Source organism: Colobus angolensis, unplaced genomic scaffold (genome assembly GCF_000951035.1).
Source record: "Colobus angolensis palliatus isolate OR3802 unplaced genomic scaffold, Cang.pa_1.0 Scaffold289, whole genome shotgun sequence".
Classification (NCBI taxonomy): Eukaryota; Metazoa; Chordata; class Mammalia; order Primates; family Cercopithecidae; genus Colobus; species Colobus angolensis.
Genome location: NW_012116143.1, coordinates 1,513,594 through 1,530,501, shown reverse-complemented (window position 1 = coordinate 1,530,501; position 16,908 = coordinate 1,513,594). Strand labels below are relative to the sequence as shown.

Below are 16,908 nucleotides of genomic sequence, written 5' to 3'. Positions count from 1 at the left end.
TTTTTGAGGTGGGGTCTCACTCTGTCACTCAGGCTGGAGTGCAGTGGTGTGATCATGGCTCATTGCAACCTCCGCCTCCCGGGTTCAAGCGATTCTCCTTCCTCATCCTCCCAAGTAGCTGGGACTACAGGTGTCTGCCACCATGCCCAGCTAATTTTTGTATTTTTAGTAGATATGAGGTTTCACCACATTGGCCAGGCTGGTCTCGAACTCCTGACCTCAAGTGATCCACCTGCCCCGGCCTTCCAATGTGCTGGGATTCCAGGTATGAGCCAGTGTGCCTAGCCTCTACTGACAATTGAATTTCAGACTTCTGGCCTCCTGCATGTGAGAGATTAAATTTCTGTTGTTTTAAGTTGTGTTAGTCTGTTTTGTGTCATTATAAAGGAATACCTGAGACTGGGTAATTTATAAAGAAAAGAGGTTTATTTGGCTCCTGGTTCTGTAGACTGTACAGGAAGCAGGGCACCAGCATTTGTTTCTGTTGAGGCCTCAGGAAGCTTCCAGTCATGGTGGAAGGCAAAGGGGGAGCAGGCGTGTTACATGGTGAGACAGGGAGCGACAGGAAGAGAGGGAAAGTCCCAGACTCTTTTTAACCAGTCAGCTCTCTCGTGAACAAATAAGAGTGAGGACTTACTCATGACTGTGGGGAGGGCACCAAGCCATTCATGAGGGATCCACCCCCATGAGCCAAATACCTCCCACTAGGCCCCACCTTCAGCCTTGGAGATCATATTTCAACATGAGATTTGAAGGGGACAGACGTCCAAATAATATCATGAGCCATTCAGTTTAAATTTACCACCAGTCAACTGGGCACAGTAGCTCATGCTTGTAATCCCAGCAATTTAGGAGGCCGAGGCAGGAGGAATGCTTGAAGCCAGGAGTTTGAGACCAACCTGGACAACAAAACGAGACCCCATCTCTACAAATAAAAATTTTTTAAAACTTAGCCCAGCATGGTGGCACGAGCCTGTGGTCCCAGCTACTTGGGAAGTGGAGGCAGGAGCATTACTTGAGCCTAGGAGTTCAGGTTTACAGTGAGCTTTGATTGCACCACAGTACTCCAGCCTGGGCAACAGAGAAAGATTCTGTCAATTAGGGAAAAAAAAAAATTTTTTTTTGCCTATTATAATTTGTTATGGCAGCTCTAGGAAGCTAATATATCTACCCAGGATTGCAAACAATTTCTTCTAGAAATTTTAGTTTGGCCGGGCGCGGTGGCTCAAGCCTGTAATCCCAGCACTTTGGGAGGCCGAGACGGGCGGATCACAAGGTCAGGAGATCGAGACCATCCTGGCTAACACGGTGAAACCTTGTCTCTACTAAAAAATACAAAAAACTAGCCGGGCGAGGTGGTGGGCGCCTGTAGTCCCAGCTACTCAGGAGGCTGAGGCAGGAGAATGGACTGAACCCAGGAGGCGGAGCTTGCAGTGAGCTGAGATCCGGCCACTGCACTCCAGCCTGGGCAACAGAGCGAGACTCCGTCTCAAAAAAAAAAAAAAAAGAAATTTTAGTTTTACTTATACATTTAGTCATATGAATCCTTTTTTAGTTTATTGTTGTGTATGGTGTAAGGTAAGAGTGAAAGTTCATTTTCCCCCATATGGATATCTGCTTTCAGCACCATGAGATTGATCTTGGTTTTTCATAGAGACTTCTTATCTGGTTGGGGATGTGTCCTTCTGTTGTTTGTTTTTATCATATTAGATTTTGTTAAATGCTGTATCTGCATCTCTTCAGGTGATCTTATAGTCTTTCTCCTTTATTCTGTTAATGTGGTGAGTTACATTGATTGACTTTCTAATGTTAAAATAAGTTTCTATTGACCATGATGTATTGATGGATTCAAGTTGCTGATAATTTGTTAACAATTTCAGCTTCCATGTTCATGAGGGATGCTGGTCTATATTGCTTTTCTTGAAATGTCTTTGGTATCAAGGCATTTCTACTCCTTGTGAATTGAGCTGGGAGGTACTCTTTAAGTTTGGTATTTTTTCCCTAAATGCTTAATAGAATCCGTCAATGAAGACATCTGAGCCTCTGAGCCTGTATTTTCTTTGTGGGTAGGTTTTAAATACATAATCAGTTTCTTTAATAGAGATTTTTTTTTTTTTTTTTTTAAATCTCACTCTGTCACTTAGGCTGGAGTGCAGTGGCACAATCTCGGCTCACTGCAAGCTCCGCCTCCTGGGTGCAAGCAATTCTCCTGCCTCAGTCTCCGGAGCAGCAGGGTTTACAGGCCGAGCCACCATGCCTGGCTAATTTTTGTATTTTTAGTAGAGACAGGGATTTCACCATATTGGCCAGGCTGTTCTTAAACTCCTGACCTCAGGTGATCTGCTGGCCTCAGCCTCCCAAAATGCTGGGATTACAGGCATGAGCCACCGCACCCGGCCAGTTTCTTTAAGAGAGATATTTAGGGATCTTTTGGATGGAGGTTCAGTAGTATCTTTCCAGAAATTTGTTTGTTTCATCATACAGATTTATTGGAATAAAGATGTTCAAAATAGTTCCTTATTCTTTTAATGTTTTTAGGTATTCACTTTCCTTATTTTGGCAATTTCTTTCTTAATTTGGCTAGAGATTTATTAATTTTATTGGTTCTTTTTTTCCCCTAAAGAACCAGTTTTGTATCATTGATTTTCTTTCTGTTGTTTTGGGGTTGTTGTCGTTGTTTTGATTGATTTGCTTATTTATTTATTTATTTGAGACAGGGTCTTCCCCTGTCCCCTAGGCTGGAGTGCAGTGGCAGAGTCTCGGCTCACCACAACCTCCACCTCCTGGGCTCAAGCAATCCTCCCACCTCAGCCTTGCAAGTAGCTAGGATCACAGGTGGCCACCACCACACCCAACTAAGTTTTATATTTTTTGATAGAGACGAGGTTTTGCCATGTTGCCCAGGCTGGTCTCAAACTCCTGGGATCAAGTGATCCTCCTGCCTCGGCCTCTCAAAGTGCTGGGATTACAGGCATGAGCCACCATGCCCAGCCTTATTTTTTTTTCTGTTTTCATTTCATTGATTTCTGCTCTTTTTTTATATCTTCCCTTTAACCTACTTTGGGTTTAGTTCACTTTTTTAAGTAAACTTAAAATTTAAGTTTAGGTTATTGAATTGAGCCCTTCTTTTTGAAAACAGGCAAATATAAGAAAATCAGAAGAGGGCCAGGCACAGTGGCTCACACCCGTAATCCCAGCACTTTGGGAGGCCAAGGTGGGCAGATCACTTTAAGTCAGGAGTTCGAGACCAGCCTGGCCAACATAATGGAAACCCCATCTCTACTAATAACAAAAATCAGCCAGGCATGGTGGTGTGTGCCTGAAATCCCTGCTACTTGGCAGGCTGAAGCAGGAGAATCACTTGAGCCTAAGAGGCAGAGGTTATAGTGAGGTGGGATTGTGCTATTGCACTCCGGCCTGGCCAACAAGAGCGAAACTCCAACTCAAACAAAACAAAACAAAAAGAATATCAGAAGAAAAAAACTCAAAAGTATAATGACTTTTACAAATATATTACAAATTAAAATTGAATTTTGAGTTTTACCAATACTCTTACATTTGTATTGTGTCTTTTTTTTTTTTTTTTTTTGAGACGGAGTCTCGCTCTGTCGCCCAGGCTGGAGTGCAGTGGCTGGATCTCAGCTCACGGCAAGCTCCACCTCTCGGGTTTATGCCATTCTCCTGCCTCAGCCTCCCAAGTAGCTGGGACTACAGGCACCCGCCACCTCGCCTGGCTAGTTTTTTGTATTTTTTTTAGTAGAGACGGGGTTTCACCGTGTTAGCCAGGATGGTCTCGATCTCCTGACCTCGTGATCCGCCCGTCTCGGCCTCCCAAAGTGCTGGGATTACAGGCTTGAGCCACTGCGCCCGGCCTTGTATTGTGTCTTTTTAAAGGTATTTTTTCTACTGTAGCTTTTTTTTCTGATAATATAAATAATACATCCTGTTAAAAAAATTTCAAAGGATATAGAGAATAATAAGGAATGGCATTAGTCAGGATAGGCCAAATCCCATTGACTTAATGCAATAAAGGTATATTTCTTGCTCATACTATACACCCATTGTGAATCGCCAGGGGCTTTGCTTCACACGATCACTCAAGGACCCAGGTTGACAGAGGCTCCACCATCTTGTAATGTACCATCTGGAATGCATTGCCTCCCCCGCTCCCCAGCCCACGACAGGGAAGACAACACTGAAGGGCAACTCATCTGCAATGAAATGTTTTGGCCTGGTAGCCCATTAACTGTAGGGATCAAAGAACAAAAATCCTCCATGGGCAGAAGCAGAGACGAAGCAGGCCTGTGGGTGAGCACTAATTCTACACTGAAGGAGAAAAATAAAAATCACCTGTCCCCTACCCTGAGCTAACCCCTGCTTGCTGTCTTCTGCCTGGCCTCACTGGCGTTCCTTATCGCCAACCTTATGTTTGGGTTGGTGGGAATTACTCCTGCTTCTGGCAGATCACTGATAATTCTTGGTTGTGTTCTACCTTTGTGCCTCTTTTATCAGATTTTATCAGTGTATAAATAAGACAGGAAAGGACAAATCAAGGATCTCTCACTAGTTGTCTTAATAAGGAAATTTCATATTTCTTTTTAAAACTTTGCTTTAGAATATCTCTGGAAATATATACAAATAACTGGTTATAGTGGTTGTATCTAGGGAGGGGAACTGGCTAGGCAATGCTGGGCAGAGTGGGGGTGTTGGAGGATTGGGTGGGACAGGTAACTTTCACTGTAATACACATCTGTCACCCAATTTTTGTATCATGTAAATTATATCACCTATTTTTAAAAATAAGTAAAATAAAAACATTTCCATATTTTCTTACTTACTGAATATAACTGTACTGTGCAAATGAATGAATGCGAAACATTATCAGAGTTGAGTGACATTTTATTTTTTTCCACTGAATTTGGATACATGTCAAGCAAAGACCACATGTCAAATACAAACTCTTCAAAGTTTATATTTACCTTTTGGAGGGACAAAATTTCATTATCCAAATGGATAGTCAAGTCACAATCCTATGGATATCAGTAATCAATACAGTTGCTGTTATTTGAATGTTGCTTTTTTATTTTTTATTTTCTTAAATTAGTATTATTTTTTTGAGACAACTCTGTCTCACTCTGTTGCTCAGGCTAGAGTGTAGTGATGCAGTCTCAGCTCACTGCAACCTCCCCGTCCCGCGTCCCCCTGAAAGAGGGAACAATAATGTTAATTACCCACAGATTATGTTTGCCCCAGGCTTTTGGCATTATGTCTATACTGAATAAAAGCAAGGAGCTCCAGCTGTTTGAGGCTGCTTTCTTTTTTGGCCATTAGTGCCGGGCAGCCCACTAGCTGCTGTTACACTGCATATCTGTGTCTGAGTACTCCTTTCATCCGTTGCTTGGCCAGGGTCTGCGGGACAGACCCAGCAGCTGGTGCCCTGTGTGAGGAACACTGCAATGGATTGTGACGGAACCCTCAAAAACGAAAGTGAAGAGACTGTGCAGTAAGCAAGTAATTGGAATTGGAGCCCTCTTGGGATTTCCAAGTTCGAGGGAATTTTCAAGCTAGGGTTTCATCATGGGACAACACTTATTTGCTCAACAGAAACAGCATATAAAAGTATTGAAACAACTGCTTAAAGCTAGTGGAGCCTCGGTTTCAGAGGCCCAATTAAGGGACCTAATGCAAACTTGTTTTCCATAACCCATAGTTCCCAAAAGGCACGTTAGACCTAGAGCTCCGGGAGCAAGTGGGAAGAAATCTTAAATGACAATCATGCATAAGGGGAATGGGGTCCCAGTAACATCTTTAACATTATGGGCCTTAGTTAGGGCTGCTTTGACCCCACTCTACACAGAAGAGCCTAAAAAGGGAAGGGAGGAAGAACCGTTATATACCCTACTGCTGCCTTCTCCTCACTCAGTCTCACCGTTACTGGGTAAAGGTGCCATGGAGGAGACAGAGATTTTCCCTGAGCCCCCTTCCCCAATAAATTGGAAAAAGAACAAGGGATACACTACAGTTATGGGACCCTGTCTTAAGCAGCATTAGAAGGGGAGCTCTTGGTCTGCCTGGTAATGCAAGATCAACAAGGCAATTGGGTACATGAACCCATTACTTTCAACACTTATAAAGAGATAAGAAAAAGCATTAGAGAAAATGGAGCCACTAGCCCATTTATGAAAGGATTACCTGAGGCCGTAGCAGACAACTTCTGTATGACCCCATGGGACTGGTCAGTGCTAGCTAAAACAACTTGAGAGGCCAGTCGATACCTTCTCTAGAGGGCAGAATTTGATGAATTATGTGCCGCAAATATGCAAAGCCAGACAGAACACGAGCTGTAACTGCTGCGCTTGTCAAACCTGTTGCTGCGCACATCTGTACTCTTCAACACAATCTGATGCAAAAAAACAAAATGGAGATGTAGATTGGTCAGAGTGGTGGGAGAAACTGTAGGGAAAGGAGCAGGCCTTCTGGAAGGTTGGAAGGCTCTGCATAGCTTTGGGGCAGAATAAGCTGAAGGCAGCTGTTTTCTGACCTTGAGGCAGAGGGCAAGGAGTAGGTACAAGGACGTTTAGGGGGATTTATCTTAAATAGGCTTGTTCACTTGTGTTGTCCAGAAACCGACCTTTGCTCATCCACACACATGACTGCTCCCTGGAAGGGGGAATAATAATGTGAATTACCTACAGATTATGTTTGCTCCAGGCTTTCGGCATTATGTCTGTACTGAAGAAAAGCAAGCAGCTCCAGCTGTTTGAGGCTGTTCTCTTCTTCGGCCACTAGTGCTGGGCAGCCCCCTAGCTGCTGTAACACTGCATATCTGTGTCTGAGTACTACTTTCATCTGTTGCTCGGCCAGGGTCTGCGCGACAGACCTGGCATAGATGAGAATTCAGCTGTCTGCTATTAAACCAGACACTAAAGCAAGTTGTGAAATGTAAAATAATGCCACTGTGCTCACTAAATTATTGTTTGGTAAAATATAGTAATTTTTTACCATATTATTTAAATAACATTTTTAAAATGTTATTGATGTTAACATGCAACAAGGGTCAAAGGGTCCTGCAACCAAACACTTTGAGGACAGCTGCTTTATCTTGTGGCTGAAAACTATAAAGTAAGATTCCTTTAAGTAAATGTAGTATATGCATCAATCTCTTTATTTTTGATGTGCTTTCAATCCAAGTATCCCCTTTCTTCCTTTTGCAAGAAAGAAACTAAGAATGTAAGCAGTTAGTTACTGGCTTTAGTCCCACAAAAAGCTACAATTTTTCTAAGCAGTGATCTGGAACCAGTTTAACTGGACTCTTGCTATTAAGATAGCTCTTAATGTTTCGTTTTCTTTTCTATCTTTCACACAGAGCTTACTCACATAGCATTTTGGCATATCAAAATGAAATGCAAGGAACCAAAAATAACATAATTGAAGGCAGTAAAAGCGAAATTAAATAGGAAGATCATCAGTCAAGGAAGACCCACTGGAGAGTAAGTATGCAAGTTATTAAGAATTAATTGGGTTACAAAGGGAAAAACAGAGATTGGGTCAGTGAAACGAAATCATGGTTTGTTTCCCTGAGGCCCTGCTAATACCTCCAAACTGGGCCAGATCGCAAAGCAAGATACCTTGAAAAGGACTTTTGCATTAACTTTTCGCATTGCATATGAATTGATTCACAAGTAGTTTAAAGAATCATGCAGGAAAAGGACCAGATCTTGTAAATCTCTGAGTCCCTATATTTACTGTGAACATTTTTCTAGGGAAAATTAGGTAGCTTATCAAAGGATTTCTGACTTTTCCAGGGAGTTGTTTTAAAAACAAAATATTGGAATTTTGAACACTTATATTGGTTTATGGGGTAACTGGGGTAGAGTATATAAAATTGGTCTCATCTAAGAAAGCTCTGATTGGTTTCCATGATCGTGGTATTCAGGAACTATTGTAAATTGGCCAAAATCTTGTTTTCCAGTTTCTTCCTTTCGCTTTTTATTGCCTCAAGTTGCCTGTCTTCCCTGCTCTTATTTTTCTTCTAGCTTTATGATTCTCTTACATATTCCATGTCGAACTTGTCTTCTTTATTCCAGTCATCTTCTGAAGAGGTTCTTAGTTCCTGCCTTGGTGGCTGTAAATGATTCTCTTCCTCCTCGGTGGACCTTCCTTATCCCCTAGGAGACACAAGGGTCCTCCTCCAGGTTCTCCTCCTCCCTGCTTTTGTCATCTTCCAGGTGCCTCCACAGGTGAGAGTCAGTGATGAAACAGGAACTTGGAAAACATCCCTTGGATGTTGCCTACCTAGCTTTTCTTTTCTTTTTGCGACAGTCTCAATCTGGCACCCAGGCTGGAATGTAGTGGCATGATCTTGGCTCACCACAGCCTCGACTTCCTGGGCTTAGGTGATCCTCCCGCCTCTGCCTCCCAAGTAGCTGGATAGGTCCCACCATCATACCCAACTAATTTTTGTTATTTTTTGTAGAGACTAGGTTTCACCATGTTGCCCAGGCTGGTCTTGAACCTCTGAGCTCAAGTGATCTACCCACTTTGGCCTCCCAAAAGTGCTAGGATTACAGGCATGAGCCACGGCCCCCAGCCTGACTTGGCTTTCCTTACTTTAGAATAGGAGTTATAAAAGTTAAAATTATGTGAGACAGATGATTCTGTTCTTTTATCCTAAAGTTACATTTCTGAAAAATGGGTCTTCATAAATATGAATCCACACGATTTCCTCACCCTCATTTTAAACCAACATTGGTTGTTTAAAACTAAGCCTTTTTTGTTTCTGTTTTTGGCACAAGGGGGACTTCCTATGGTCTTACTCATCTTGGCTTCTCTATCCAAGCAACACCACTTACAAGACCAATGGCATTTGTCAAGTCTGCAGCTACGTTTCTCTGCCCTTGTATATTAAATCTGGAATGCAACTTTTTTGGATAGGATCAAATTAAACTGTACTATGTTTAAATACAGGGGAAAAAAACGAGTGTGGGAAGTACTTGTTTGATTGGGTCTTTTATAGCTATGAAAACAGATTTTGTATTATAATTGCCTTTACACATACACATATTTCTATAAGTAGATTCATTATTTGTATACCTTAATAAGTTATCTTATGACCGATTTATGGCCATGAGAGTAATGGTTCAATCTGTCGACAAAACTGTCATCAAAACTCTCTCACAGTGATTTTTTAATTTTTATTTTAGGTTCAGGGGTACAGGTGCAGGTTTGTTTTATAGGTAAACTCATATCATGGTGGTTTTTTGCACAGATTATTTTGTCACCCAGGTACTAAGTCTAGTACCTAATAGTTATTTTTTTCTGCTCCTTTTCCTCCTCCCATTCTCCACCCTGAAGTAGACCCCAGTGTCTGTTGTTCCCTTCTTTGTGTCCATCAGTTCTCATCATTTAGCTCCCACTTGTAAGTGAAAACATGTGGTATTTGGTTTTCTGTTCCTGTGTTAGTTTGCTAAAGGTGATGGCCTCCAGCACCATGCATGTTCCTGTGAAAGACATGGTCTCCTTTCTTATGCTGCATAGTATTCCATGGTGTATATGTACCACATTTTCTTTATCCGATCTGTCACTGAAGGGCATTTGGATTGATTCCATGTTTTCACTATTGTCACACTGATTTCTTTACCTTCAGACAAAATTATTTAATCATCAGTGACCTATTTTTAGGCAAAGTTAACTTTTTCAGTTTGCAGACTCAGTACTCCATTTTTTTCCTTAAAGTTTGGGAAACAAAGTATAACACTACTGTATTGATAACTTGATATGTACCTTTTTTAGCCTTTTTCTATGCATGTATAATTTCTTACATGACATGTTGCTACATAATTTTGTAACCTGCATTTCACTTAACTAAACATACTGTGGAAATTTATCATGACATTTTTTTAACATGTACCAAATTCACAAGGCTTAAAATTTAACAAATGAACGTAAGAGTGAAAACTATGAAAACCAGGTCTTCCTCCTATCCTGAGAAACATTTTTAATGGCTGCATATCATAAGATGACCATATCCCTGGGTGAGCCTCCCTAATCCAAAATCTGAAATCTGAAATGCTCTAAAATCCAAAACTTTCTGAGCACTGACCTGATGCTCAAATGAAAGTGTGGGTTTCTGGATTAGCGACGCATTCAAAATTCAAAACACATTTGGTCCTAAGCATTTCTGATAAGGGATATTCAACCTGTGTTTTGTTTGTTTCTTTTTTTTCTTTGAGACAGGGTCTTGCTCTGTCACCCAGGCTTGGAGTGCAGTGGCACAATCGCGGCTCACTGCAGCCGTGACCTCCCAGGCTCAAGCGATCCTCTCACCTCAGCTTCTCCAGTGGCTGGAACCACAGGTGTGCATCACCATGCCCAGGTTACATATATATATTTTGGTAGAGGGAGCTCCGTATGTTGCTCAGGTTGGTCTCCAACTCCTGGGCTCAAGCCATCTTCCTGTCTTGGCCTCCCAAAATGCTGGGATTTCAGGCAAGAGCCACGACACCCAGCCAACCTGTGTGGTTTTGAACCCATCTCCAGTTGTTGACATTTGTGGTTGGGTTTGTTGTTCTTGTCATTTTTTGTTTTCCCCCCTCCATTTATAAATACTGTGATTGAATAGTATTGTAGAAGTAAGTTTGGGTCAACTCTGATTTTTTTTTTTTAAGGATGTGTTTCTTGGATCTCCTTCCTTTCCTTCCAATCCTTTCCTGATTTCTTCTTCTGACTTCTTTCATCATCTCTTTTTCCTGCTTCCAAATGCATGTATTACTGAAGTCTCAACTCCTGTTCCTTTGCCTTTACCTACCGCTTCCTGATGTTCTCATGTATCTATACTCAGTCCCTATTCCTTCCCTGTATTATCTTGTCTCTCCACATGCCATAACTGAAAGATCGTATCCAGAAGATAAACACTTCTCTTTCTTTCCTTTACCTATGTTTCCATTATTTTTAGCTGAAACCATCTGTTTTCAGAGATTCAGGAAAAGATTCAATCTGAAGGATCCTGAAACTAAAAAGCTTTGAAAACTGTGTTAAGGGGCCCCATAAGCATAGCTTCTAAACTTCACTGACAAAAGGGACTGGGGTCATGCAGTATGGAGTCAGAGTGAGGTGGGATTAAAAGCTCTATGTAGTTGTTTTGCATATTGCTATCAAGCTTCTATTTTAGGCATGAGTTTTGGCCCTGGTAGATAAAACCATTTCTCTTAAGTTATTAAAACCTGTACTTACATATAGAAGTTAGTAATTTATATTTAAAATTTTGGTTTAAAAATCTCTGCGTTCTGAACTATCTGGGTCTCAAAAAAACGACCAAAGTATACACATTAATTTTTATGTTCTGTATTATATGACATATAATTCTTATTCATATATTTATTTGGGGAAATAACTGCATTAGGCTTTTAAGAATAGTGGTGCTTGCTTTGTAAAGTTTCAAAATAGGTAACATTAAGGTTTTCTTTTCACTTTTTTTTGCAGGGACGGAAAATAAAGGAAGCAGTGTTTTATCATGTGTATTTCAGCAGGTCTTCTTGAAATTTAAGTAAAAATATGACTGCCCTCTCTTCAGAGAACTGCTCTTTTCAGTACCAGTTACATCAAACCAGCCAGCCCCTAGATGTTAACTGTCTGCTGTTCTTGATCATACTTGGGAAAATATTATTAAATATCCTTACACTAGGAATGAGAAGAAAAAACACCTGTCAAAATTTTATGGAATATTTTTGCATTTCACTAGCATTCATTGATCTTTTACTTTTGGTAAACATTTCCATTATATTGTATTTCAGGGATTTTGTACTTTTAAGCATTAGGTTTACTAAATACCACATCTGCCTATTTACTCAAATTATTTCCTTTACTTATGGCTTTTTGCATTATCCAGTTTTCCTGATAGCCTGTATAGATTATTGCCTCAATTTCTCTAAAACAACCAAGCTTTCATTTAAGTGTCAAAAATTATTTTATTTCTTTACAGTAATTTTAATTTGGATTTCAGTCCTTGCTTACGTTTTGGGAGACCCAGCCATCTACCAAAGCCTGAAGGCACAGAATGCTTATTCTCATCACTGTCCTTTCTATGTCAGCATTCAGAGTTACTGGCTGTCATTTTTCATGGTGATGATTTTATTTGTAGCTTTCATAACCTCTTGGGAAGAAGTTACTACTTTGGTACAGGCTGTCAGGATAACTTCCTATATGAATGAAACTATCTTATATTTTCCTTTTTCATCCCACTCCAGTTACACTGTGAGATCGAAAAAAATATTCTTATCCAAGCTCATTGTCTGTTTTCTCAGTACCTGGTTACCATTTGTACTACTTCAGGTAATCATTCTTTTACTTAAAGTTCAGGTTCCAGCATATATTGAGATGAATATTCCCTGGTTGTACTTTGTCAATAGTTTTCTCATTGCTACAGTGTATTGGTTTAATTGTCACAAGCTTAATTTAAGAGACATTGGATTACCTTTGGATCCATTTGTCAACTGGAAGTGCTGCTTCATTCCACTTACAATTCCTAATCTTGAGCAAATTGAAAAGCCTATATCAATAATGATTTGTTAATATTAAAAGTTACAACTATAGTAAGATCATAATTTTACAAACAGAAAGAACTCAGGACATATTAAAAAATAAACTGAACTAAAGCTTTTGCCCCTTAACTTTGATACTGTTCACAATGGGTCTTTTGGGGCTATGATACTATTTATTAAAGTGTTTTATTTTAAAAACAAAATAATTCCAAGAAGTTTTTATAGTTGTTCAGGGACAGTATATTACAAATATTATTTTGTTATTAACACAGAAAGTGAAATGAGTTAACATTTGGCCATACTGATGTTTGTGTTACCCAAAAAAACTACTGGATGCAAACTGTTATGTAAATCTGAGATTTCACTGACAACTTTAAGATATCAACCAAAACATTTTTATTAAATGTTCAAATGAAAGCAAGAAAATAAAAATTGTTCTTAAAATGATTCGGTATAAAGTTCAGTGTAAGAGGAAGATTAGCTTATTTTAAATGTAGCTGATTTTAAAAAGTGTATCTCTGTTCTTAATGCAAATATTCCTGGAAGAAGAGAGTTTTAGTTGCTCACCTTATGGAACTGGAAGTAATGACTAGGTCCCTTTCCATGATTCAGCAGATTCGTTTTCATATTATAACTTGTATGTCACATACTTGCATGTCACATCATAATGACATTAGCAATGTATCACACGTAAAGGTAGAGTTTTTCATCCTCAGCACTCTTGACATTTGGGGTTGGTTAATTTTCTGTTGGGGGGCAGTTTAGCAGCATCCCTGCTCTCTGCCCGCTGATTGGTAGCACCTCCATGCCCAGTAGAAACAATAAAAAATGTCTCCAGACATTGCCAAACCTCCCCCAGTGGATGGGCAGAGTAGCTTCGTTGGAGTAAAACAATATGAGTGGCAGAATAATCTTATGTTACTTTAGGAATTAAGCTACATAGGTATTTTTGTCACCCATTTATAAATACTATATTGCATAAATCTAAACCTAGCTTTTCCTGAATTGGTGGCTTTTGATTTTTTTTTATATTTATAGTAAGATATACTTTTTAACATCATGACCCATAGACATGTATGTATTACGTTTACATGTAACAATACTTACCCTTACATATCATGCAAATATGTTTTTTAGTGTCATTTTTTAAATGCTGGTTTTGATCCACTAAATTGAGTTCATGATCCACAAATGGATTACTTTCCATTATTTGAAAAAATGTCCTAAAACAAGTGCTATGGAACACTAATAATGGCAAAGAGATTTAAGAAATGTGTCCTGTGTGCCAGGTACCATCTTAAGTGTTTTACATGCAGCAACTGACTTAATCCTCACAGCAACTCTGACAGGAACTATTATCCCCTTCTTACAGATGAGGAAATTTAAACAATGAAAGTAAGAAACTCACTATGATACAACTAGACACTGGGGAAGCTGGGATGCAAACCCAGAATTCTGGTCCAGAGTTCTTGCTCTTTACCACTACATTACACTGCCTTTCATTGGTGCCACTGACTATTCTCAAAAAGAATGGTTTGTTTCAGAGTCAAATGTGAAGAATGTTGTTTCTTAATTATTTTTCACTTGAAAATGTACAATGCCCATGAACATCTTAAGGCTTTACAGTGCTATAATGAAGAAGAAACCCATTTACTTGAGCACAGAAGTCTCTTTAATTAGCTAATTAATTAACCATCTATAAAGACAAGCTGGGAAATGCTCCTGGACAGTCAGTCAGGAATTCTTTGAGTAGCAGGTAATACAAACTCAACCTGAGCCATTCTAAGAACAAGCTGGATACTGGAAAGACAACTCGGTAAACTACTAGGAGAATCTCTCTTGAGCTGTTGGTTTCCACTTTGTGTCCAACAAAGTGGGTATTCTGGCTGCCAGCAGCTCAGGGCTTTCATAATTCCAACTTAAAACATCTCCTAACTTCAAATATACAGTCCCAAGGAATGACTGTTCAACCTGACTTCAATCATATGTCCACCTCTCTATGATCAGGTCTGTTAACAGAAGACATGGTAGGGAACAGAAATAACCCCTATAATAGATGCTACAATGTTTAAAAAAAAAAAAATAGAGAAAGTAGGAATAAAAATCACATTATTCTATAAAAACCAAATGCTGCTGACGAGTTGATGGGTGCAGCACACCAACATTGCACAAGTATACATATGTAACAAACCTGCACGTTATGCACATGTACCCTAGAACTTAAAGTATAATAAAAAAAAAAAAAAAACCAAATGCATATAGAGAACCAACTATATCGAAAGTTTAGGACAAATAATCCTATGTTCAAGAGAACATCAGGGTGTGTTTAAACAGTTTAAAACATTAAAACCCGGCCCTCTTTCCTTCTCTGTGTTACTTTTTCCTCTAAATATATTGCCTTCTAGTTGGCCAAATATGGGACTGAAATATGTTTAAATATATTGAAATTAATCAGTAAAGACTTACACTCTTTGCAGATTTTAAATCAGGAGATTTTAAAACCATTTCAAACCTCACTAAGCTTTTTGTTTAACATCGGATTCCCCATGTCTCACAAGCTTAAAGAAAAAAAATTATTCAATAGACCAGCCAAATGGAAGAGGCTTTTATTTGTAAAGAAATGAACTTACAACTGGTCTACAATATATTATTATAATATAAACAATATAAATAAATGATCCTGTAGGCCCACTAATCTTCCATCCAGACCCACATGAAGCAATGTTACAACAATATTCTATATGAAAATGTGCAGGTAACAAAGGTGCAATTACAAGCAAGTTAAGCAGCAGAGTATAAGGTGCTTTAATTTAATAGCTAATGTTGCCATCAACAAACATTTAAATGCTCAATTTACTTCACTGAATACAGACACAACAAATATGAAAATCTAAATTCATACACATGCTACTTAATATGAAAGTGCTTTCTCTTTTTTAAAAAAATACACCAAATGGACACTTTTTACATAGATCAAATGTGCTCTTACAATGCAAAATTAACCTTCATATTCAGGTTATACATTTTAAAACTGTAGCTATCAACACCAATCTAGGAACTCTAATGCTAAGAGTGCTAAAAACTATTTCATTTCTTGTAAGGAGGACTCTAATACAATATCCAATGTAAAGAATACATCTATATATAATCTTAACATTTGTTTTCTGTAAAGATAAAAAATGTTTTCTTTCCCCTTGGTGATCTTTGTTCATCCTGGGTGGATCATCTTTTGAGTTTTTAATAATACGAAAGTCCTATTTTAGAACAATGGGAGGAACCAAAAGGAGGAATTACAAAATTGGTTAACATGTGCTTAAACATCCAAAAAACACCAGTTTATCACAACAATTGGTCTTTGCTAAAATTAACAACAAAATGTTAATAAGGAAGAAGACAAAAAGTACTAATTTAATAAAAGGCTTGAAATGCCTGCCACCATTGTCAGTATCCATCTATCCAACCTTCATTTACTACAAGCATACTACTACTTTGAGGATAATTTTTGGAACTTATTTTGACTTTTTCCCCTATAGGAAAAACAAAGACCAAGTTTTTGAAGGAGAGGACTGGGAATCTAGTTTAAATGTATGCATCCAAAATTATATCATCTTTGCACATTCAGTTGACTTTTTGAAATTTAAGAATACATATACAAAAAGCATTTATGTAATACATATTTTAACAGCATAAAATATTTGAAAAATTAGTTATACTTTAAAAATTAAAACAGTATTTTTTAATACTAAGACCTAAATTTAGTATTTAATACTAATACTAAAACCATGGAATAATTTTTTGAAACCCAGATTATCTGGCTACTTAGATGATAGTCTTCCCGTTTTCAATTAGTTTGACAGATTCTAATCCAACATTTTATTTGGATACTTCCTGCTTTAAAAAGCTGCAACAGGCTAGGTGCAGTGGCTCATGCCTATAATCCCAGCACTTTGGGAGGTTGAGACGGGCGGATCACTTGAGGTCAGGAGTTTGAGTCCAGCCTGGCTAATATGGTAAAACCCCATCTCTACTAAAAATACAAAAAACTAGCCAGGCGTAGTGGCGCATGCCTGTAATCCCAGCTACTTGGGAGGCCAAAGTGGGAGAATCGCTTGAACCTGGGAGGTGGAGGTTGCATTGAGCCGAGATCGCACCACTGCACTCCAGCCTGGGTGACAGAGCGAGACTGTCTCAAAACAAACAAACAAAAAGCCACAAGAATGATAAACTATTTTTTAATAGATATTTTCATTCTATATCTTTATGGAGAATGTTAGTATCAACTGATGTTGATATGTAAAGCTGTGTCAACAGGAAGTACAATGTGATTCACAGCATCCCAGAGTGACAAGGAAGGGACCTTAACCCAATA

The 16,908-nt window shown here is 38.9% G+C and overlaps 1 protein-coding gene across 4 annotated transcripts in view; it reads left to right on the top strand.

The window, feature by feature from the left end:
* GPR160 (G protein-coupled receptor 160) overlaps positions 1-12,653 on the top strand; it is a 44,514-nt gene extending 31,861 nt beyond the window's left edge. For 2 of the 4 annotated variants that reach the window (XM_011949004.1, XM_011949005.1), the window contains 2 exons: positions 7,367-7,490; positions 11,482-12,653. In XM_011949004.1, coding sequence (XP_011804394.1) covers positions 11,554-12,570 — 1,017 coding nt within the window. In that variant the 5' untranslated portion in view covers positions 7,367-7,490; positions 11,482-11,553 and the 3' untranslated portion in view covers positions 12,571-12,653. Of the gene's footprint in view, positions 1-5,266; positions 5,488-7,366; positions 7,491-10,954; positions 11,113-11,481 lie in introns of those variants that run through there. The other 2 variants (XM_011949007.1, XM_011949006.1) reach the window with 2 other exon arrangements.
* Positions 12,654-16,908: the final 4,255 nt, after the last annotated feature.